We start from the raw sequence: 24,813 nt of genomic DNA, 5'->3' as shown, positions 1-24,813 counted from the left end.
CAAACTGGAGAAGAGTTTAGAGGATTCAATCTCCAGCTCAATTTCAAGAAGGCTCTAACGGGAAGGAAGCATGTCCTGAGAGAATAAAACTGTCAGCCTCACACAGCAAATTCTCATTGCCTGGAGTCCCACTGATTACTCTTAAGTTTTGAGGGTTGTTCTCCTCAGAGTCCAGAGCCTTAGGATCAGTGCATGGTGTATGACAGCTGTTGAACAACAGTTCAGACTAGATTACCAGATTAATTTTGTTATGACCTCGGTCATTAATTGGAGTCATCACCAAGGTCTGCAGATGCAGCACACCTCCATGTCATGTGACCAAAATTTAATTTAGGAAAGTGAGCATCCCAAACCACAGTTACTGTTGACAGCTTGGGGGAATAGTGAAATTGCAGCTGCTGCCTATACCTGTACCAATGTGATTTGCAATAGCTGGGGAGAGGTCAGTGAATCTGCATAAATTCACTGTGGTCCTGAGTAAAAGAAAATTACAAGCTTGATGTACACAGACATTCTTCTGGATAGAGCACAGGCCAGCCATTCAGGGAGATCAGTTTTATTCCTGTCTTTGCCTCTGATCTGCTGGGTAATCCAGAGGGAAGAGAATTCACTTTCTCTGTAATTTTTCCCCCCATCTGCAAAGTGGGAATAATGTCCTTCCATCTCCTTTGCAAAGTGCTATGAGAACTACTGAAGAAACACCAGGCAAAATAGCTAAATACCATTAAGAGCATTCCCCTCAAAATGCCACAGCCATGACTGCATAGGTGACCAAATTAAAAAATTAAGTTGACAGTTTCCTCAAGCACTGAATGGCAAAAGGGAAGGGCAATTAATTACACCAAACCTCAGTATGACATCCTTCAACCAGAAAACCACCATTCACCTTCTCCACTATCACCTTCACCAGATCTACTGGGGAAGGCTAACAGCCACCATGGCAGGACCATAAGCAAGGGGTTAGGGCCCACCGAGGTGTCCAAGTGTGGGTGGACAGGAGAGGAAAAGGAGGAGGAAGGAATACTGACCTTCCCACCAAATAAGGGTGGCACAACACACAGGAGAGAGGGCGGTAGCAGTAGCACATGGTGGCTGCCTGAGGCAGTTGTTAACCAGCACCAACCTGAGCTTGACCCAGACAGGACCACCTCTGGCACAGATCTGGCCTTCACATGCATACATACACGCATACTCCATGAGCACCCCCTGGCCGAAAATGCCCAAAGCCCCCAACAAAAAGAAATGCATGTAGTTTTCCACTGCTCGGTGTCACAGCAGCACTTTGGATGACCAGCCCCACTAGTTAAGCCCACACTGAGACAGCCCAAGGCTCATGGTGACTCTGTGGAACAGTCACAGCCATGCACACAGCAGCCTGGGGGCTTCTCTGGGGAGAAGCAGACAAAAAGAGACAACGTGCAACTTGCACACAAAGTCCTCCCCTAAAGGTGAAAATAAAAAAAAAAAATCTCACTGCTTATCGAGGCAGGCTTAATATTTGTCTCCAGCAGTCTCTACAAATGGAGGAGGCAGCCCTTCTGTTACTGAGAGGTCTGCCTAACACACACATAGAAAAGCAACTGTAGGTTTCCATGTTACCAAAGTTCGGCCATGCTGACTTTGCAGGCCATTTACCTGGCCTGCAAATTCACCACAGCATCTCTCAACACCCTGTTCCTTCCTGAGCCACAGGCCATACTCCGAGAACTATGGACTCAGGGCAGATGGCTACTCTTCTAGTAGACTTCAGCTCCTGCAAGTATAACTGAGCAATCAGCAACAAACGCAAGTAACAAAGTAGATCTCTTGGCCTAAACCTTAACTCAGTATAGCTGCTGCAAGTGATATGGCCACAGCAGAACTTGTCACTTTATCTTCTAGCTGGCATATCAGTTAGTTACCGGCAACTTGTGTATCTTCCCAAACTTTCCAAAGCAAGACCTAGACAAATTTCCATATGAATTTAAGCAGTTTTAAGCAATTTAAACAGAGAAAATTTAAATTAAATTTAATGACTTCCTGGGAGTTCCTTATATTATGCAAAAAGAAAATTCCTTAAAACCCAATTCATTTTTTGCTGCTGGCTCTTAATGATTTCTTTATTGCGTGGACATGATAAAGCAGCTGGGTCAATCATTCTTCTACACTTTCATACCTCCAAGAACCTAACATTTATTTCCATACCATTTAATAGAAAAGCATTCCATCATCTTTCAAAAAAAAAAAAAATCTAAGTTTTGGACTTGATTTTTGAGAGTTTCCTTTTAGTCAACAAGAGAGCTAGGATTCTGCTTCAGCTGCTGAGGTCATATCCAACCCTCACTGGAGCAGGAGTTCAGAAATAACAAATGTATTGAAAGAGAGGCAGCATAATCTAATATTTGAGACCTGATCAATTCCCTTCTCAACAGATGACAGCATTGAAGATTATATGGCTTGATTTATAGCTATCCAACACCCATACACATCCATACACACACACACTGCACGAGACCATATTTCAGTAATAGCAGCATTGTTTCAAGCCTCTTCATCTCAGCCTGCTTTCTCTTGTGCTCCCACCCAGAAGTGAGTAAGGAAACTTTGACCATGTTAGTCTAGAAAGAATCACAGAGGCAATAAGCAAGACCCGGTGGCAGGATCCCTTTCCCTCTCATTCTGTAACATTTGCATCAACTCAGCTTTTTTTAGTCCCACATATTTTAGGGAAAGCCTCTTAAAACCAACCCTGAAATAGTTTATTCCATCTTGTTATATTTAAGTGAAGATGACTTCTCCGTTTAGTTTTCAGGGCAAGTGCTTATCCTTAGCCCTAGGGATTTGGTAGATGGCAACACCTCTCCTATAGTTTAATCTCAAGGATGCTGTGTAATCCAGTGCCCCTCAGATTAATCTAGCCATTGCTACACTTAAGGAGGCAGATGTACAAACTACTTACGGATTGCCTGCCGCTGCAGACGCAAGTTGAAGCTTTTTTACTCATGTGTTAGAGAACAAGCTGAGAGCATGAACCTGAGCTTTTACTCTCCTCCAGTTTACACCGATTGGTGCTTCTTTGTGGCTGCAGTTCTGCAGATCTTTAGCATACATGCACAGCCACAGCAAAGCTTGGCACTGTCTTAGCGTTTGCAAGATGCTGTTAATTCATTTCCTTCCTCTGTGAGTCAAAAATGTTTTCAAAGAGACTCCATGAGGAGAATGACAAGGTTAAAACAGTGAGGTAGGCAGGACTTCATCCATGAGCAGCAGCTACACCAGCATGGAAACTAGAACCCAAGTTTCACCTTTCCTAAGCAAGGGCCCAATCAGTAGGCTGAAGTGGGGAAGCACATAACTTCCCACTGCTTTCTGACCCCCCTGTCCTTAGCATTGTCTACTGACCATCTTAGTCTTCCTGCTTTTCCCTCCGTTCTGCACCAGGCTTTGCGGACCTTTGGTCCTCCCCTCAGTGCACAGGGGATGTCAGTACCTCATGGTGGATCCCCCTTGGTGGCAAGGCATTTAAGAGACAGAGCCTCAAACACTCAGCCAGGCAACTCTCTGGCTATCTGGTGACCCAGTGTCTTCATACAGCCTCATACAAAGTGATACCATGACCAGTCAACTCATACACTGTCCTCTGGGTCAGCAAAACTGTCCCAAACACACTATTCCACCCATCTTCCCAAACTGGGCTGACCAAAACTAGACAGTGTTGGAATAGTAGCATTATGGGTCTGAACTCCCAATTCAGACCTGAGTCACCTCAAGTTTGTTTGGAGCCTAAGTATTTGCTCAAAATTATTTTTCTGCATCAAATTTGGAAAGCAAAATAGGTAGAAGAGATTAAACTCACCCATTACTACTTCCAGTTTTCTACACTACTTCCACCTGCACCTTAGAGAAGAGCTGGTAAAGCACAGCAACTAGCCTGTGTTCACTGAATTTAAAGGCCAAGGGCTGATTACTGAAAACTACCTTCACATGTTTCCAGCCCAAAACTTCCCAGAAGACCTGGAGATTTAAAATGAAACCTGGGAGTGAATAAAGGCAGCCTGCTAGTTGGCATGATCTCCTTCCTTGTTAGGCTTATTAATTTAAGTGCTACGTTGAGCCAGCTACACTAATTCTATCTTCAAAAGAAATTCATCTCTGCTAGCCACATAGTCTCCATGGCCACTGTAGCTAGCAGGCTTTGTTCCCAGCAGTTTTCTGATGCAGAAGTGCAAGTCACATTAATGTATTAGATGTGGGCACAGTTTTAAGTACCCTGCAAACATCTCATCTGTGCTCCATGGCATCTTCTCTGGGTCACAAACCACAGCATTAAGTAACCTACACATACTTGTTGTTTTCTGGACTGCTTTCATTTTCATTAGAGTATGTCCCACAAGGATGCACATTGTCCTGCTGAATGTGATTTGTTTTAACCCAAGTGAAGCAACTGTGTGGGTATGCTCTGACCTTCTGTCACACTTTCCAAAGACAAAAAGAAGTCTTCCATCAGCTGGAAGATAAAAGAGACAGGGTATGGTTTGGAGTAAGATGTCTCATGGGCTTATTCTCTAGTACCCCAAACCTGCTGGCCTTTCACTCATGGGTCTTCTTCAAAACCTGGATGAAACAAGGTAGTACCCATTATATTTTAGGTAGTCTACTCACAGGAGACTATAACCATGCATCTGACACTCTTCTTCGCTTTCACTAGGACAAATCAGCTTGCGGCTCAATTAAGGAAACTAACCTGTATGGCCCATCTCCCTGGAAAGGCCAGATGAGGACAATTGATCCTCTTCCATCTCTGATAGTGGCTGAAGCCAGCCAACGAGGGGCTTCTCTTCCTTTAATAGGAAGAACATGTACTTATAATCAAGCATCAGGACTGTGGATATTATCTGGATTAAATGGTTTAGTGGGCTAAGGCAGAAGGTGCTATTGAATTAGGGCATCCCTACTCCGTAGCATTTAATATATTAACATCCTCTCTGGTACTGTATTGAGAGGCTTGGCACAAAGATTTCCTTTCTCTGATGGCAGTTGCAAGTCTGCACAATTCTTCCTTTGATGGCTCAAGTGATTAGGTGTTAACAAGAGGAACCTAGGCACTTAACACTAGGGAGTTTTAGCACTAGGCTCACACCCCTCTCCCTCTCTCTACTCAGCTAAGGGATTTTTCTCATTCCTCACTAATGTTAACAGCAGGTACTTAGAGCAATTAGACATTATCGCCTTTCTGGTCTTTATTACTTCCTAGCTTCCTATCAGCTACTTTGTCCGCAATAAAAGAGCTGAATTAACAGGACTGGTGCAGACTATTCTGCTTCCCTTCTTTATTCTGTATGAAAACACTGGGTCATGGAGCCACATGGACAGGCTGTGAGCTGCACTGCTTTAGACCATCATTGCCAATTGCCATGGCATTTAACAAGGGGAAGAACCACAGGTAGTAAAAGAACAGACAAACGGAGATCATAGAGAAGGTGATGCGTGGAATATGGGTAGACCATAGGGACATAAAGGCTGGAAGGATTTCACAAGTCCAGCAGAACAGCTTGCAGCTGTGCCTATGCTGTGAATTAGCTGCCACATGGACCTGCAAGTTGCACAGGCAGCCTAGGGACACAGGTATGATATGTTGCTCCTGTGAAAATAAAGCCCCATGTCTACTGAGCAGCTCTTGCTTGCCTGGGAATAACTGTTGTAAACTTTTCATCTAGGGATTGCAATAAACTCCTGTGTGCTCAGTCTGGTGTTCAAAAAGAGGCTTTCCCATATTTGCCCAGCCAGGTAAAAGCTCGTCCTTTTTCTTCTGTCTCTGCCTTAACTCTCTGTTAACCCTTAGCTTTAGTACAGGACCTCAGAGAATTATATATTTTCCTCCTATCCCCTTCCCCCCCAGTATTTATAAGCTTCACTTTGTCATCCCCAAGAGGGAAGGGACAAGAGCTTTCAGCTCTTAAATCCTGCTGTCGGTTCTTGCCTGAAAGAGGTAAGTAGGGAAACTGATGGAAAGCTGAAGAAAGGAGCCTGTCCCTTGTCAGCATTCACCTGTAATGGATGCAAAATGTGGGGTTAAACACCAAAACTAGACCCAGGAACAGAAACGAATAGGGTACTTACACGGTTTCATCATTCTTGAACTCCAGCTCCCCGTAAGTGTCTTCAAAGTCTTCTCCACCTCCTTTTGCTGTTCCTTCTACTGTCCTAAATGGTACTATGACTGTACCCCGAGCACCTGATGTCCTTAGGACTTTGACTTCCATCACACCAATGCTTTCACTGACATGTATAACATCACACTCAAATGTGAAGATGCCAGCATGGTCATCATCCAGTATAGTCACTGTGGCCACACAAGGAGAAGCCAAGATGGCCTTTGGGTATGGGGAGTTACTGAGCTCTGGAGGTTCCTCGCTCTCCACCACACGGATGTTACTGAGCCGCACAAAGAAATGCTCGTCTTCCTCAAAGATGTCATCATCAATAATTCCCACTGAGAACTCCTTCTGGGTCTCCCCTGATTTCAAGACAACAGTCCCCTCTGTGAACTCATAGTCAGCACCAGCATTGGCAGAGCCATCCTCTGTTTTATAGTCTACATAGATTGTCTTGGACACATCCCCTCCTTTCCGCACCACCGTCAGGAGAACGGCACCACAGTTCTCAAGACACTGGTAGGAGCACGGGTCAAAATAAATTTTGGAGATGAATTCCTCAGGTTCATCTGGCCGCACCTCATGCAAGCTGGTGCTCTTCTTGGCTTGCTCAGCTGCATGCTTCTTCAGAATATTGCCAGCTCCCGTCATCATTCTGGTAGCTTGAATGCGATAAAAGGCTCTGCTCTTTTGCTGATGAGACAAGGCATAGTAGTTAGCCATCTCTACCAGCTGGTCCAAGTCCTTTTCTGGGTGCTTTTGCTTCAGGTCCTTAAGGATCCGGATCATCTCTTTGCGAGATTCATCCACCTCCTTCCCCTCCACAGTCACTAAATTTCCATCTAGAAAGTGGGAGTTCATCATCTTGCCATCCATCTCAATTCCCTTTGGGTGATCACCTTCTGATTCTATGATAATGCCCCTGTGCTTGTCAGTACGGTACTTTTTGTGCATATACTTATAGAAAAGCAGACGTCTATCTGCTATCCAAGCCAGAAGGACGCAAAGTGGAAAGAAGAAAAGTGTGAGCAGACCTTCCCAGACCTGAACCACACCTGGAGAGAAGACAGCAAGGATCATGTACAACCAGATGTAAGCAAAGATGCTCCACGCAGCTGTGACAAAGAAAACCCTCAGGTGTTTTATCTTTCTGGTTTCCCCATCAGGGATCACATAGACACAGATGGCAATGATGATAAACATATTGAATGCAGCGCTGCCAACAATTGTAGACGGCCCCAGGTCTCCAGCTATGAATCCATGTCCACACACTTCTATCAGAGACAGAAGGATCTCAGGAGCAGAAGAGCCCAGAGCCATGAGGGTCAAGTTGGAAACAGTTTCATTCCAAATCCGAATGGTGGTCGTTGTGGTCTCTCCATTGGGTTTCTTAATTGTGATTTCTTTCTCTTGTGATGTAATGACCTCTATAGATGCCATGAAACGATCTGCAATGATGGAGACTCCAAGGAACATGTAGATCAGTGCTACAAAGTACACGATAACACGGGCAATTTTGTCCCCAAGGGATGGGTTTTCTGGGTACCATATTGGCAGGATAACACCTTCCTTGCAGTCAAAAGATCCTGAACACGAGCTGTTTTGTACTGAACTGGTTGAGTCTCCCGTCAGGCCAGCATCCACCTGCAAACCATGCAAAAACAGCACAAAAGTAACCAGCCCAAAATGGAGGAAGGCCGAGGTGACAGGCTGTAAGCTTAACCACGCCATACACAAGATGCAACTTCCACTGTGTAGATCCAAAAAGGCCGAGAACCTGAAACAAACAAAACAGAGAGGGGGGAGGGAAGCATGAGAGAAAAGGAAGATGCAACATTTACCCAAATGCACTTCAGTATCTCACCACTGTAGAGTACTGGTAGAGATGCATGGGTTGTCTCTCTGTCACTTTGAAGAAGGTATTTAGCAGGGACTCTAACAAACTGCAGCATTTACATGCCCAGCAGATGAAGATCAATTGCTAGAAAAGTAACTCAGAGGAAAAGTGTATATATATAATAGCTCACTCTTGACCTACAACACATGCAATAGGAGTACTGAGTGCTCAGCTGCCACTCACCTAATGATGCCATGGTGTTCCCCAGCACATAGCACTTCAACTTAGCACAAGAAAGCAAATCTAATGGCTCCCCTGTCTCATCACCCAGGGGATAAGACAAGTCAAGGAATCACTAGCAACACAAGAAGCACCGTTTAAGGCCAGTGAGCAATCTCCAAATGAAGTCCATTTGTAGGACATAATTCAGTTATGAATTATGGAGTACCTTAGTGGTCAAACTATCCCCACAGCCAGCCCCTCTTAATAGGTTGCAGAGTCTCCAGGAGCTTCCTAGGGCTCCCCTAAGCTTCTGGAGCACAGGGCCTCCACGTTAGGAGGTAAAGATGTCAGCCCAGAAATAGGGCAGAGACTCCTGTGCTTGGCAAAGCACCAAAGGCCATTTTTCACTAGCCTTTCCATTGTGATCTGGACAATCACATTTTACATCAACAATCCTGCTTTTAAATGGTCAAAGAAACCTACAAAACCACGACAGTTAGAAAAAGCTGTGCTCATGAACCCAGAATATAGAGTAAAATGCATGTACCCACCAACACTGCATCCCTAAGAAATTGATATATTTTCAAATACCCTCTAAAATGAAAGTAATCTCTAACCTAAAATACCATGCAAAAGAAAAGAGCTGATCGATGTATCATGTAGATTGGGCATATCACTGCCCAATAATGCCTTCTGTTAGTTATGGACTACATTGCTGTAGGGCTTGCACCACTTAAAATTGGACTCTGAACCTTTTACATTGTCATGGATCTCACTATTCTCCTTCCTTTATAACAGGCCTCTGGAAGAATTTGGTCTCAGGCTTAGCTGACAAATCATGTTTGTGAGTACAGACACAGCCAAGTATCTCACAGGAAACATCAAACTTAATAGCGACATTATCTAGAGCACTTGGAAGGTTCAAGAGCCTTAACTCCTACTAACTTTCACTGAGGTTTGTACTGCCAGATCAGTAGGGCTGGGATTCATTTCCCCTACTGTAACTTGGGCTGTAAATCAAATGAACTCACTTGGGCTCTCTTTGTAGTCAGAGGAGAGACAGTCACTTCCAGGGGATGATCCTTCCTGTCCCACCCTGTTCTGATCCAAAAGATGTATTTAAGACACACATCTCCAGAAGGAATTTCGTCCCTTCCCATCTCTCTCCATGGTCTCGAGAGGGTGCCCAGTCAGCCAGTTTAGCGCAGATGCCTAACCTTCAGATGGCAGCAGTTCAAAAAGATCGAGTGGCCCCCAAACACTTGAGGAAGTCCCTCCCCTCTCCCCTGCACTGTAAATATTCCAGGCAACATTTTAATGCTATCAGCATTAACAAATGCATCTCGAATGGCTATTTTATCATCATGTTGTGTCGCTCGCTTCTTTCTAAAAGCGGGTGCAATCTTCCTGATATCAACAAAAATGTTTTCAACTTTCAGATAAAAATCTATAAAGACAAGCAAAACAGGAAGGAAAGCGTGAACAAGGACTGCAAATGAACAAAACCGCTCCTGACAAAGCACAGCAGAGGGAAGATAATTGATTATGCAGTATCAGGATCACAAATCCATATCTGACACTGTTGATATGAAAAAAACAATACAATTCTTCATGCTACCTGGACTAATTCAGAAGATCGAGATCCTGCCACATTAGCCTACTTACCTTCTCTCTCCAATGCCTACTTCTCTGCCTGCCTACCCTAGTCCTGGTGTCTGACCGAGTCGTTGGGGATCAGAGGCACCTCAGCCTCAGTGAGGGCTGTTAGCCAGCCCCAGCCCTAGCCCCAGCCTTGAAGTCTCTGCCTGCATAGTTCAGGGCGACAGGGAGGACTGAGCTACCCAGCACATATAACTTGGGTTCAGTTTGACACTCCATTTCACCTTTCCTCTCGCTCTGCATGGTATTTTACCAGATTTCTGCAGGATGTTGGGAAATCCCTGAGAAAAGGCCAGTGAACATGCGCAGAGTGACTATGAGCAGCAAGCCCAACATCTCTGGGCTGCAAGGTGGAGGTGTGCACATGCACAATAAAGATGACACGCTGCAGGTCCCTCTGACTCAAGGTGCACACAGGGCCCAACTGCACAAGCACAGCAGCTCCAAAAACACCCTGGGCACATCAGATCATCCTTTTCCATACTGCAATTGCTGGCAGGTATCCACCAACCTCTTGACACTTCCAGCTCTCACCTCCTACTTAACTGTACAGCAGCCAGTATGTGCTGTGTCTTCCAAGATCAGCCATGTAGAAACGGCTGACAGAAAGACAGGAGTAATTTCAAAAACATCTATATGACTCAAGCACCTAAATTTGGTTTCAAAAATTACTTAAGAGTCTAAGTATCACTTAAATTCAGAGCCTTGTCTAGGAATAGTACAATGACTAAATTGCCCTCTGAAATAAATCACTGCTACCACCAACCTCCCTCTCTGTGGGACAACCACCTTCTGTAATTAACATTATCTGTCTACCTTCTGTAATGCCATGATGGTTTCTATTGCTAACCATTCCTCAACACACTCCAGGACCTTGCCAGTCCTTCTCAAATTTTTAATTTGATTTTAAGCAGAGGGTGATTTTACTATTACTCCTCAAACTAATCATATATTATTTCAAAAACAACCTCTACCAGGGTAGCCTCTGTTTAGGTGTTAGGACCTCCAAATTCAGGCTATGGGTTGTAGACTAAAATCTCAGAATTTGTGAATACTTTTCTTCACTGGCTTCTACTTGCTTTGACAAACATTTTAACGTTAAGTGGAGGTCACAGTCATTTTCTAATATGATACAATAATGACCTGATCCTGCAATTCTTTGACACAGATGAAACTCCCCAGTGGGATCAACAGGAACTTTGCCCACAGATACATTGTCTAATAAGCTCTTAATATGTGTTCATTAACATGAAAAGCATTAACCTAACCAATCTGAAAACCACAGTGAAGCATTCTTACTGTCATTCCCCTCCTTGGGAACTACTGCAAAGTGCTTTACAACATAGAATAAAACTACTAAATTTTAAAACTGCTGCTAATAAAACATTAGGGTAACAGTTTTAACATTCAGATGACAGAGGACAGAAGAGTTAAAACTGACTCTGTAGCTCTAGGTCAGCAAGGTTGCTTATATAAGGCACAAGTTTTCCCTCACATATATCTACTAAACTCAGTCCAGAAATCACTGGAGGGGATCTACATAGCTCTGGCCTGCCCAGAGTGGAGTAGACACATCCCCCTACCTCTCCTCTAAGTAGCAGCATTGATCTCAGCAGGGCTAAGTGTGACAAGAGCCACCCTTCAGTGCGAGTCCTGCTCTGAGGACCAAGCCTCCAGGCGGGCTTGTAGCACAGTCCTAAGTCACTGCTAGTCACCCAGGAGGCATCACCGTGTCACTCCTCCAACGCCAGTGCAACAAAACACATCCACATCTGGTGCAGACAGGTGTCATTCCAGCAGCGTCACTGCCCTGGCCCTGCAGGATGCAAGCAACAGGAGGCTGCAGCAACAGTGGAAAGTCAGTTAGCATTGGGTGATCTTCAGCTTCATACCATGAGGACCATAATTTCCACTACCTCTTTGCTATCAGACATCATTTTCTCCCACAGCTCTCTGCCCTGCTATTGCTATCACATTGGATACATGTAAATAAGGGCATTGGTAGTGGGGGGACCAGATATCTGTTAGGATAAGTTCAAAGCATTCAGTCAATGAAAAAAGAGAGACAAAATGCTGTAAGCATCACTGCACCAGAATGAGCTAGCATTCAATAGCAAGGATCTGGGAAGGTGCATAATAGTTATTTTAGCAGGGGGAACTCCTTCTGCAAGAGTTGACAATGGCCATGTGATCCATAAATCCATAAATAGAACCCATAAATAAAAAGATCAGTTCTTGAAATGCTTCTGGAGACAGTCCAGAAGGTAGTATGGGCCACACTTGTCACAATTAAGCCTGCAACTGAAAATGACTTTCAGACAACTATCCAGCTCGTTACATCTTTTATAATAGCTGAGTTTCAGAAGACTGATGGTTTGTCTGCTGTGGACCTATAGTGAGATAGAAAGCTGTGAAGGCTATACTAATCCCTTATAATTTAGCTTTTTGTATACAGCTGCTCACATGACTCTAAAGGCAAGGATATTTTCACAAGGAAGCATTCACAACAAGAAATCAAATCAAGAGGCAACATAACACAGTGATGGCTGCTAACACGTAACCTCCAGTTCCCAAGATCACTGCTCAGTAAATACAAAACCAAAGGCAAACCTCTAAGTCCCTATTAATTTGTTATTTAGGCAAAATTCCCCTTAAATCATCATAAAAAACTTTGGATTTGACCTGCAAATAACATTAGGTTGTCTGGCACCTCCCTTTCCTTCCCCTCTCCCTCCCAGACGTCAAATAAATCAGACACACGAGTACATCTGTGGCCATATATCCTCTCTCGACCCTGACCCTACACTAGCCAGGAAAGGCTGTTGATTAGATCTGAGTGCGTGGTGAGCCGCATTCAGGCATGGGCACTGCACGAGGGCCAGACAGAGATATCTCAAGATCAAGGGTTTTGTCTCCTTGACAAGCATCTGTCCCAGAACAGAGCGGATACAGCGCTGCTATTAGTGTCATCCTATAGCCCCACTTCGAAGCTGGAGGAGACAGAAATAAGGTTCAGCTTAATAACAGGGCCTCACATTCCTCAGCTCAAAGCACATAAAAAAGCTTTTTGATTGAGCACACATTTTTTTTATAACCATCAGCAAAAATTGAAATTATAGCCTTTCTGCCAAAGAACACAAATAACTGAGTTTTAACAGAAGAGGTATTATACCTAATTCACACTCTTCCCTCCCCCAAAATAAAAGCACAACAAAATATTTAATACAAAGCGTATTTTTCAATTGTCTCCATTCAAACACTATTGACCCCTTTGCTCACCATTGCAAGAGTAGTACCCAGAGTGCAAGGCAGGATTTACCTGCAAGCCAAAGGCCAGAGCAGTGTTATTAGATTCATTTTGCCAGACAAATGCAAATTTCCAAACACAGACCAGACCTTACACTCTGATAGCACATGCCCATCTGATATGAGCACAACCAAGGACCCCAAGCTGACTTTACATGGGTTATTGCACAGCAATAGGTAATTTAACTCCCTACTACCACACCAGTTGAGTTTTATGAGGAAAAAAGCACCACAACTCATGCTTAGGCCATGACAGATCTTCACAGCTTGGCTCTATGGAAAAGTTATGGCAGGAAGCTAGAGATGTTTGTTGCTTTGCACTTCACAGTAAACATGCCAAAACCCAGAATTAGCTACTTACAGAATAACCCCCTTGGTATGTGTCAAAAGCAGCCTTTTTTTTCTCTCAAGATCATGCAAAAAGCTACCATAAAAAAACCCAGCTCTGGTAGCAAGTCTTTTAATATTTACAAGCTGGTGTCTCTACTAATTTGAGCAATTCCTACCATTCTAGTGTGGTAAATGGGTGTTAATTGACATAATGACTCAAGTCTATTCATTCCTTATAGAAATGATGCAGTGATGGGATCCAGTTACATCTGGTGATCCCAGGGGCTGACCCAAATGGAGCACAAGTCTGTGTATGGCTTGGAGCAACCTCCAAACACTCAACTTGCCCCAGGGAACTGGTCCATGATGTTTTTTCTGTATTTTAGTATCTATGATGCTCCTGGAGAAGCAGTGCCATAAATAGCTAACCCATAAAGATGCCTGTACCTAAAATTCCCCTTCCAATACCAGACTGGCTGCACTTGACTGGCCGGGCATTTTATTTTCTCACTTTCACTCCAGCTGAAAAATATCTGTACAGAATAGACAAATATATATGGATGTAGGAGCTGCGGTTTATGCTCTATGCACAGACATGTAAAGAAGGAGGTGGCAGACACAGAAGGAAACCTGTTGGTGGACAGCCACAGCAAAGCTCTGAGTGCCATCTGAGAGCCTTTATCATTATTATTATCCCTTCCTTTTCTGTCCTATTAAACTGCCTTTATCTCAACCCATGAATTTTACTTTTTTTCCCAATTGTCTCTCCCATCCCACCGGGGCAGAGAGGAGAGAGCAAGCAGCTGTGTGGTGTTTGGCCACCTGCCTGGTTAAACCACAACAGTCCTTTCTGGTGCCCAACGTGGGGCTCTGAGAGCCCCTGGTGCAGGCTAGTGCAGCCTCCTTGGGAGCTGTGGTGAGCCTGCTCTTCCATTCCCCATACACATCTGTATGTTTGATATTCCTCAGGCTAAGGGACAGCAAGCGTTACCCTTTTCCTTTTTTTCCCCCAGAACTGTAGCCTTTTTTACATTCAGAAAACAAAACCTGGTATTTAGGCTGACATATAGATTAGTAGTGGCCATCCTCCTGCTTAAAAAGCAGTATTATATGCTCTGATACAGATGAGGCTTTTTCTTTTCATGAATATTACATGATCTCACTGTTGTTTTTCCGGGACTTTCAAGTGGCCAGCTCACACAGGAGATAGCAGGGACCTCTGGAGGCCATCTAGCCCAACCCCCTGCTCAAGCAGGACCACCTAGCCAGTTGCCCAGGACCACATCCAGTTGGCTTTTGAGTATCTGGAAGATACTCAAGGATGAAGGATGGAGCCTCTACAACCTCTCTGGGCAACCTGTGCCAGTGTTCAGTCACGCTCACAGTAAAAAAGTAAAAAAAGTGCAAGTATGGAGTCCAGGCCTGCTTGTGACAACCACGTCCAGTGTTAGTGCATGGGAAGCCAGAAGAAACTCACGCTGCACACAAACTGCACGAGGAGCTCACTGTAGTGCTTTGGTGGTAACCGCACATATATATCTGGCAAAAAGTCACTGTTGTGACCTTTTGCAAGTTGCTGGGAAGCTCCCATTGCACGTTTAGAGACAGATCTTCAAACATCAGTCTTTTTGTTGCATTTAGAGGTATTTCTAAACACAATTAAAGCCTTTTGGTGCTTGATACCAGTGCACATCTGAACACATCATTCTTCACAGTCTGAACAGCCCCAGACTGAGAGGGCAGGTACTTTCAAGCACATCCTTCAGGCCCTTGATTTTATGCCTATGATGTGAAAGGCCCAGTGAAGAGGTTGAAAGTCCTTCCTTTGAGTTTTAGGAGGCTGAGGGAAATAAAGAAGTGAAGTTACTGGGTCACCCACGCGGTGGCCTCCCTGCCTCTTCCATGGACTGCAGCTGATGGAGAAAACCTGGAGCCAACAACACATGGGGTTGCAACAGGCACTGACTCCTCTGCTGCAGCCTTCAAGGCGCTGGTTTTCATCTCTCTCTGTCTTGCTTGTTTATAAAGAGCAGCAAAGACCACTTGGGGAGTGGGGGTGAAGGGAAAAAAAATTATTCCAGCAGTGTGAGGAAAACTTGTCAGTAAAAGACATTTTATGTACTGCCTGTGGCAGCACACAGGGTGTGTTATTTACTGCTCCTGCTTCATGGACATATTATACTGCTGGTTCAGGTGCCACCATCAGAGCGCAACTTATCACCTAGTGACTCACAGCATCTTAGAGGAAAGATGACAGCGGCAACTTGTGACGTTTCTTTAACACTCCAGTGACAGATCTGCAACAGCTACAATTAAAGACCCTAGGATTTGTTGTCAACAGTGCATTTGTGCTGCAGAGCCAGTAGTTATTTGTACACAGAGGCGGGCTAAGTGGTAAATAAGAGGGGAAAAGGTGGTGTAGTCGTATCTCACCCTCTTCAGATCCAGAACTAGTTAAGAAGAATACAAGTTTTGTGACAGCAAACACTCATTCGAGGCAAACCAAACAGATCATGTGATGATGTGCTGGATTTGATGCAACAAGTAGCCAGGCAGGGAGCCCTCCCCTGGCTGGCTCCTGAGCTCCTGGGACAGCCACCAGCCAGTCACGCTGGGTGCTAACCCTGGCAGCTGGGGCACCCACTGCCCCAATCCTCCAGAACAGGCCTGTTTATTTCTTAACTTCTCCAAGGAAATATAAAAATAAAATTTCAGATTTTTTTTTGTCCAAATACAGCAAAAAATATGTTTTTACCAAAAATACCACATCACACACAACAGAATTGTCTGCCCTCCACAAGTCTATTCAGAAGGGTTCATTCCTGGCTCAGTGAGAAAGAAAATATTTAAAAAGTGAATGGAGGCAGAAGCAGCACAAACAGAGCAGTGGGAGACTGGGCATAAAACAGGGAGAGGAGAGGAAGAGGAGAAGGCTACACTTCAGAAATCATCTTTACCACTGCAGCAAAGAACAAGCAATTGTTATTTGTCATGTTAGACTGAAGACTTCTACACTCCTCTGTGTGACAGGCACAGAAATGGGGTAGATAGGAAAGGCTCTTGCTTAGCCCAATTAGCACAGGTTTCACTAATTTCAGAATTAGTTAGACCAGAGCCAGAAGAGTTGTCTGGCCCATGCCTCGGGGGCTGCCACTGCATCGTTCCCCTTGTGAACATTATTTCCTAGTACTTTGTCCAGCCCAGTTTTAAATTACCCAAGTGACGGCATTTCCACCACTTCCCATAGAGACTCTGCCATGATGTAATTTATCTCAGAGGTTTTAGCTGTCTTCTTTATATTTAGGATGAAATTAAGAAAATTTATGCTGCTAGTTCTCATTATCCTGTCCTTGGAGCACTCTCAACCATTCTCCTCCCTGTCTGAGATTTACATGCTTCAGATACTTGTAAATAGCTGCTCTCCTCCACAGTTATTCTTTGGCCAAAGCACACAAATTTATTTTAATCTTTATAAATTAGCCCAAGCTGCCCTTTAATCATTTATCTTCATCTCCTCTTGGTTCTCCATCTTTGAGGCGTTCAGAAGCAGCCGGGTATCTGGGAGAGCCATACCTCAGTGCCTGCTCCCACTGAAACTAGCAGCATATCTGCTCTTGTTGGAGCAGGAAAGCCAAGCCTGGGAGTGAAGTCTCGCCCCTCAGCTCTGCTGTACAGCAGGTTTTCATGGACTGTTACAAAGATCAAATCGAGATTGATATACAGGAACTCACTGTGTTGCTCCCTTTCAAAGGTCTCTCTGCCTGTTTGCTGTGTCCCCAGCGTGGTGGGGCTTGCGAGAGGAGCACTGTGCTGACTGGCATGTGTGGAACGAAAGCAGATATTTCCAGAGTTTCAACCAAAAAGTCAGGGTCTCCAGCTGAGAGGAGGGAAATACACTGTAACACGCTCGCTGCTTCTGCAGATCTGAGCACAGCGGGAGGCATGAAAAATGCACCGAGCTACGGGTTATCCTCAAAATACCTCCCACTTCACTTGGAAGGTGCCAAAACCTGTAAATTTATCTATTTGAATACAGTTATCAAATAAGATTTCACACAGCAACCTCACCCTTTACTGACGCATCTCTTATTGACACATACCTCTCATTGACAATTTAGATATCTTAATCCTTCAGTAAAAGCTGCTAATTCTGCAACTGCTTTTAAAAAATAAACCCTCACATCTACCATGATTAATTCATTCTTCATAAGTCCGGGCTGTTTATTGCTCTTTGTTCATTTATGCACTAGCTGTTCACAGAGTCCTTCTTAATATTAGCTCTGTTATTTGTTAGAGACTCAAGTCATATTTACCATATGGTAATTGCAGAGATGACATGGACAACAAACAGTTGAAGCTGAGCTACTAAAGCAATTACAGAAAGTGGCAGCAGTCTCCAGGCTCTCCACTGCCCACCTTCATCTCCCCCACCCCCACCCCCCCAACGGCTTTCCTTGTGGGCTGTATAATGCCATATGACACTCCGATCTCTATAGCAAAGACAGGCAGAGGTTTGTTCTTCACTACGGCATTACCAGACAGGATTATTTGCCTTTTTCCTTTCAGTCTGTATTTCAACTGCAGGTCTGCCCTCCCTGGCTGCCTGTCCCACTCTGTCCTGCCAAGGGCAGGTAATCTGAAATATCACCTCGAGCTAGTCATCCTCAATACCCACATTTTCTTTCTCACTGTCACAACAGTACTAACTTCCTCCTTTAACCCATCCATGGTCTCAATGTGTCTCAGATATTTCACCAAAGTCACAAAGGACCAGATTTCACAGGGTAGTTAGAAGCTTAATGAAGCAGCTCTTTAACCCATGTGGACACTGTGACCCCACTGAAATCACAGATTTTCCACTGGACATCTAAACATGATTTAAAATTCCTGCAGAAAAATAAACAAGATGACTACAAGAGGCCACTGCTGTCTTCTCCAAAGACATGAGGTTTATTTCTTGATTCCTGCCTAGAGTACTGGGCAGGTCCCACAGCCAAAAGGCTAAGCCAGGTAAATATGTGACTTGAACCTTCAAGGAGATTCAAAAAATCAAGATTACCTGTACGTGTATGTCAACTTGGGGGTGGTGCATACAACAAAGCACCTTGTCCAAAAAGGATGAGGCTCCTCCCATGCCATTTCTAACACGCCTGCAATGATATTCTCCTAATTCCCAGCAGTCAGCAAGTCTTAACTTAGATACTAGTGAGGGACATTTGAAAACTGAATGCAGGGCATCATGTATCAGAAGAATTTCCTAGCAAAGTACATAATAATCATGTCGTTGTTTATCTCTAAAGTGGAAGAAATAGCATTTTCATTGTATTCAGAGCACTACTTACACCAGCTTCCCTCACTTGACCCTTTCCTCCAAAAGCCTCCTTTTACATAAAGTCATCTTAAAAATGAGGACTATCTTTTCAGCCCAGCCAACCTGCATACCATCAGCTGAAGGCTGGCAAAAGAGAGAGGGTCCTTAAGACCAGATCTTCTCTGGCGTAAATCAGCATAGGCCCAATGAGCCCAAATCAGCAGTGCCAGCTTATTCTACTGGAAGACCTGCCTGAGGAGCTCTGGCAACATTTCATACAACATAAACCTCCAAAAGGAAAGCTTCATCTATTTCCTCTTTGCAGCTCATGTCACACACATCAGCTGGGGGGCATCTTTCTGCTTCTTTCATATCAACTGTATTCCTCTCCATCCTGCCCTGGTTCCTCCCTCCTCCCAGTGCTCCATGCTGGCCCTGGATTTGCTGCAACTAGTCCTGCCAACAGGAGCAGCTGAGTCATGGGAGATGACCACATCAGCCAAATGCACTGAAACGAGACAAGGGAAGGAGAAAATCCTCCTTCCCCCCACAACCTGAGACCCCGCCAAACAAGGCCTGGAGCCTCTCTTCTCCACCATGTGCCCCATGCCACCTTGGACCAGCATCCTGAAGTGCCTCATCCTGGAGGTACAATGACAGGAGTCACCGGCTTTATGTAGGTGATTGAATAACATGCTCATCCCATGCAGCCACCCACCGTACGGTCTATTTAAGCCACCAAGGCACAGATAGATGACAGCCTCTATCTTGCCACTGAGGGGCACAGCCTCCGTTATGGATGCTAATGGTCCCACATCTCCATCAGTTTTACTGAGGAGCTCGAGTCCCCTTCAGGCACTGCAGAAATTATCTTTCCATCCAGTTCTGCAAAGAGGAGATTAAAACTGAGATGTGCTCTACTTGCTTTGAAGTCCAAATCTCTCCTAAGACAAAGCTAAGGCAAGAAAATTGCAGGGTCCCTCTCTTGCTGGAACTTTCAGTGGAGGACTGACTTGAGCATCAGCTAAGGCAGGAATGAAGAGCCTGTTTTCACGCCCTTACTCCACACTCAGCTCTTGTCCCCTGCTCTCTCAGCCCAGAAAGCTTTTCCTGCTCAGCCTTACTTCTGTGGTGGTACCCTGAACCCAGCTCCTTCCACCATTGCTGATGACAGTAACTCCTATCATCTGGGAAACTGGTCACAAGTGACAGAAAAACACTTTGCCCAGAACAGGAGCAACAGTCCCCAAACACCAGCGGGTGAGGAGCAGTGGGACAGGGAGAGCATTACCCCGAGCAGAGCCACCATTACTATTTCATTCAGGTCAGTGACACAAATGGGTAAAAGAACAAGCACAAAAGGTCTTTGACAAAAGGGTGGTCACTTTTAAAGACAAGCGAAGCTTTGAAATAAATCTATTTCACTGTCAGAGCTCAATGAGCAGACAAATGAATAAAAATGGTTTTTTAATGAATTTGAGGCCTGTATCCCAACAACCCTCCACTCTGCAGTAATCCTTCTTCTGCCCATTCTCCCTGCCCTCTGAACTGCCCGCAGACATGCACACAAACACTTCTGTGCCCCTCCCCCTGACCCGTCCTCCCACAGCGCCCGTGGTCCTTCCCATTCCCAGCTACCAACCAAGCAAGAGGCAGCAGGTACTGCAGCCCCTTCTGAGCCCCCTGTGCTGGCCAGGCAGTCAGAAAGCCACCAGCACCACTGGTGCACCTTTCATGAACTGCATAAGAACGTGACATCTGAGAGACCACCACACTTTTGTCCGAGGTGATTGCAGCCAGTCCGCTGTGCCTGATAGCTGTTGGCTCCCACACAGATACTTGCAAATTATGACCATGCCACCTCTTCATGCTCTCTTTGCAATGGTAAGTAGATGAGATTTCTGGAACCCTGAACAACCAAGCACAACTCCCACGTCCACTCCCTCAGCCTTCCCTGGGAAATCAGCTTTGGTCAGAGGGACAGAGCTGGTCAACCAGGCCAAAAGAAGCTTGAGGCTAACACCAACAGAAAGCTCCCAGGCTCAGGGTATTTTATCTTGTGAGCACTGGAAACTTTTTAAACTCTGTGCTGTGCATTTGTGCAATCTGTGGAACTCAATGCCGTAAGAAAGAAATTAAGATAAGTACTGGAAGACTCAAAGGAAAAATAGGTGTGCATGGAAATAATTTTTTGTGAAACTTGCTAACATGCACGTACAGTGAAAGCTGGAAAGGCCCTTCCTAACTGAGCATCTGCATCCTGACTGGCCAACTTCTTGCTTTGTCCCAGCAACCAAGCCCATATTGACCCGAGAGACAGGCAGAAAGCCACACACAGAGGATAAATGGAGGGTTGAACATGTGAGGGATGCTGTTAGAAGAGTGGGAAGCTAGAAGGCATGGAGTTGTTGAGGGAAGTGGGGAGTTGGGGCAGTTACTGGAGAATCATGAAGAAATCTATATATTTAAGAAGGAAAAGCAGAGGAGGGAAAAGGCCAGAACTGGGAAAAGGAGTGGTGGCCATGACTCAGTGGGATGCATGAAGCAGCAAGGAGATGGATCTAGGCAGGCAACAGGCAAGCCGACAGTTTTTTGGGCGTGGCGTAGGTGTACCAAGTGCAGCTGAGCATCTTCTCACCTTCAGTCGTGCGATTCCCCAGAGGGGAGGCAGCTCTGTTGTGCTCTGAAGGTTAAGCTGTGCCTTCTGCCTGGCATAAGAGCACAGTGCAGCCAATGGGTAAAACTGCCTACCTACTTAAAAGCAAACCCCAACACTGCCAGGAGGGACAGGCTTTATTTTTAGCTGGGACACCAGCAGGGTCACTGCTGGTGCTGCATTTCCCCACGGAAGCCAGGGTTTCATGAAGTGTGCTGTGCGTGCAGGGTCACTGCAGGGGAAACATCTGTCAGGTCAGCTTTGGGGAGATGGATTAGTTAAGTTAGAGAAAAGAAAACATTTACTAGAAGAAGTGAACCTGAAACTACTCTGGAAGGTTAAAATGGAAGGAAAAAATTATGTTAAAGAGTCGAGCAAGTGGTAATTTATGTGAGGGCAACATCTAGCGCACCCATCTCCAAGATGCTCAGACAGGAGAATACCCCATCACATCTAACTCCGGCAGCATCCCCTCTGCTCCCTTACAGGAACCCAAGCTTTGAAAGGCTCATTCTTGCCTGGAGGCTGCCAAAACAAAAGCAGCACCATGACATTATCCCTCATTGAGATCCTTCACAAAGGAAATGAACACACAGAGAGACCCATCTTGCCTTGAACTTTGAAGACAACACCACTGAGACCTCCACCTCACTATGGTCCTCAGGTCCTCATGCAGGGGCCCTCAGTTAGCCCCAAGGCAGGCAGCTCCCCCAGGACTCACATACTGGCCAAGCGCAGCATCCTCAGCAAGTGCAGGGCAACAGCACAAACTTAGCCTGCTGTGGCCTCCTGAGGACAAGTAGTCAGGTCCTTCCCTGCCAGTGGGTTTCATGGGTGCAAACCTAATAAAACAGTTGGCACCACTCCCACTTCCACTGCCAGGGAATGCAGTCTGGAGGCTTCAACATGGAGAGATTGTTGTTGACGAAGTGCTGAGTGCTAGTGTGAAGCTTTGAAGGGACTTGAAAGAATCAAGAGCAGAGGGGAAGTTCTCATTTTATTCTCTTCTTGAAAAACCTGAGTCCATTTGGCATGTTGCGTCTGAGAAAGCGCTTGGCCTAGACTCTCTGTTCCATTTTTTTTTTTCAAATCAGGATCGACCCCTGTGCACGTTCTTGGGAAGATTTTATATTAAGAATTATTTTGTCTTTTTTTTCTGCTGATTCTTGTGCCTCTTAATAGAGTAAGAAGTGCTTTGAAGACCCTGTCACTCTTAGGTTCTTTGCAACTAATTTGCATTCAGTCCTATCAGTCTCATCAAGAGCAGACTTCAAGGCTGAACCAACTCCAAGCCTTAACTGCTTCAGGCAATTCAGGCAGCATCTTTACAGGTGGAAGCAGGGCTTCTTAAGCCAACCTGAATGTTTTCCACCTCTGGTCATTTGTTCCCATGCTGCACTAGCTCTCCCTCTTTTGTTGGCGTAACTGTCTGCACGGCTATGCCATGAGTAAGACTGGGAACTGATCTGGCTGAAAAGCAAGCTGAACCCACCACCTGGCCCCACGTGCCACTGTGCCAGTACCCTGCAGCAGTCAGGAACAAGCAGCCAGGGTGGGAAGGTGTAGAAACCAAGGTACAAATGACAAGCATGGCAGGGGCATTAGCTGTACGGGCAGGGGCAGATTTGTCTCTTGCAGCGGTGAACCCTGCAACACCTCCTGGACCATTTAACAGCCTCATCCCACTATGCAAAGGCAGAGATACATCTCCACCTTCATTTTTCCTAACCAACATGCGTGTTTAAGGGTCACTGAGTAATCCCAACCAAAATCATGGAAGAGGATAAAGGTGTTTATTAAGGTGCACTTTAAGCTCAGTGTCGAGATATTACTTCCCACCAAGGAAAAGTCCACCTCAAGGTGGTAAACCAAGACATCCAGACCTTAGTGCCCCAAAACAAATTTTCCTGACAGCAAACGGTACGGAGGGCAAAAGGACAGCTTCTTCACACAGCACATTACACCAAGTGCCCATTCATCACCAGCCAGGGTGGGCCAGCAGTGCATGGCAGAGGCAGCGCTGCCTTCCCATCTGGGTGTGGGGACTTGTGGCACTGGGGCAGTGGTGGGTTTCACAGCCTGCCTGGACCCTGGTGACAGACTCTCTCCTACCACTGCTTGCACTGAGGGGAGCTAGGACACAGCCAGAGGGAGCTGCAGCCCGACAGCAGAGTGAGGTGCAGACATGCCCTAGCTCTCCCTGCTTTTGCCCCCGCTCTGGCCCGGGGAAGAAAACCAGCTTTCACCAGCACGCAGCATACAAACACGCTGGCAGGGTGCCTTGCGCTGTCAGCACTGGAGGCCCCCGTTCACTCCCGGACATGTCACCTTCAACACAGCCTCAGCAGTCAGATCTAAGTGCCCTCTCACAGGTACATCCCTGCATCGCTACGTTTCTTTAGATTGAAACCATATTCAGCGCTGCTGCTGGAGAGTGCTGCTGTTTGCTTTGAGACAGTCCAAGTACCAGCCTAGGAAAGGGTGAAGATGAAAGCAATGGCAATGCAATCTCGTATGTCTATAGTTTCTAAAACTCTTTGACACCTCCCTGGTTGCAAAACATGCCCAGCAGCATAGGATATTTAGTATTTCTGATTGCTCTTGACCTGGCTGTCTCTGCTGCTGTCCTGAGTTAGGAGGCTTAGGTAAAAAGACAGCAGAGTAGAGGAAGGCAGCAAATAGAGCAAGTCCAGTTTTGCAGCCTTGAAATAATCTGCTCGTGAATGGAAATGCTGAATGGAAACAGAAGCTTCTCCCTAAATCTGAGTGCTCTGGAGAAGCTCCCTGTTTTATTATGATGGAAAATCCTCATTGGAGTGTTTTGTTAGAAAACAAGCTATCATAAAAGAAACATTAAGAGCCATAAGCTCCCCTCTCTCCCATGATGTCAACTGTCAGAGACATCAACGACAGCTCAGCTGTGTGATAAGAGGCTCCAGCAAGCAGATTTAAAGACAGAATTACCAGAAAACTGAGAGTTGAAGGAGCATGGGGACATGATCATCACCTGTTTATAAATATGTCTTACGGGGTGAACTAATTACTTTACGACACTGTACCACAGGAACAACAGCACCTGGGTCTTCTCATTGCAACACTGGCAAGATGGGGTGGTGGTAGCACCTTCAGAATGGCATGACACAACCCTGCCCCCTGATGCCTTGCCATTCCTGCAAAACCCTGTGACAGAAATGCCTAGAGGAAAGACTGGGAGGCCATCGTGCAGAACTTTGTGCACACACATCCATGACGGCCTTCAACCAGAGCCTGCAGTTTAAAGCATTAAGGCAGAGAGAGCAGAGGGGAAGGAGGGAAGCCAACTACTGTCTATACCATGTTAGTCCTCAAACAGCCCAGC

The 24,813-nt window shown here is 45.5% G+C and overlaps 1 protein-coding gene across 3 annotated transcripts in view; it reads right to left on the bottom strand.

Annotated features, from left to right (window-relative positions):
- The window catches only part of SLC8A3 (solute carrier family 8 member A3), a 149,207-nt gene that overhangs the window by 86,840 nt on the left and 37,554 nt on the right, over positions 1 to 24,813 (bottom strand). For all 3 annotated transcript variants that reach the window (XM_074824318.1, XM_074824319.1, XM_074824320.1), the window contains exon 2: positions 6,100 to 7,911. In XM_074824318.1, coding sequence (XP_074680419.1) covers positions 6,100 to 7,911 — 1,812 coding nt within the window. The remainder of the gene's footprint in view (positions 1 to 6,099; positions 7,912 to 24,813) is intronic.

The sequence above is a fragment of the Strix aluco genome, chromosome 4 (assembly GCF_031877795.1).
Source record: "Strix aluco isolate bStrAlu1 chromosome 4, bStrAlu1.hap1, whole genome shotgun sequence".
NCBI classification, from domain to species: Eukaryota; Metazoa; Chordata; class Aves; order Strigiformes; family Strigidae; genus Strix; species Strix aluco.
The sequence above is the reverse complement of the archived record's forward strand: the minus strand, read 5'-3'. Positions and strand labels throughout refer to the sequence as shown.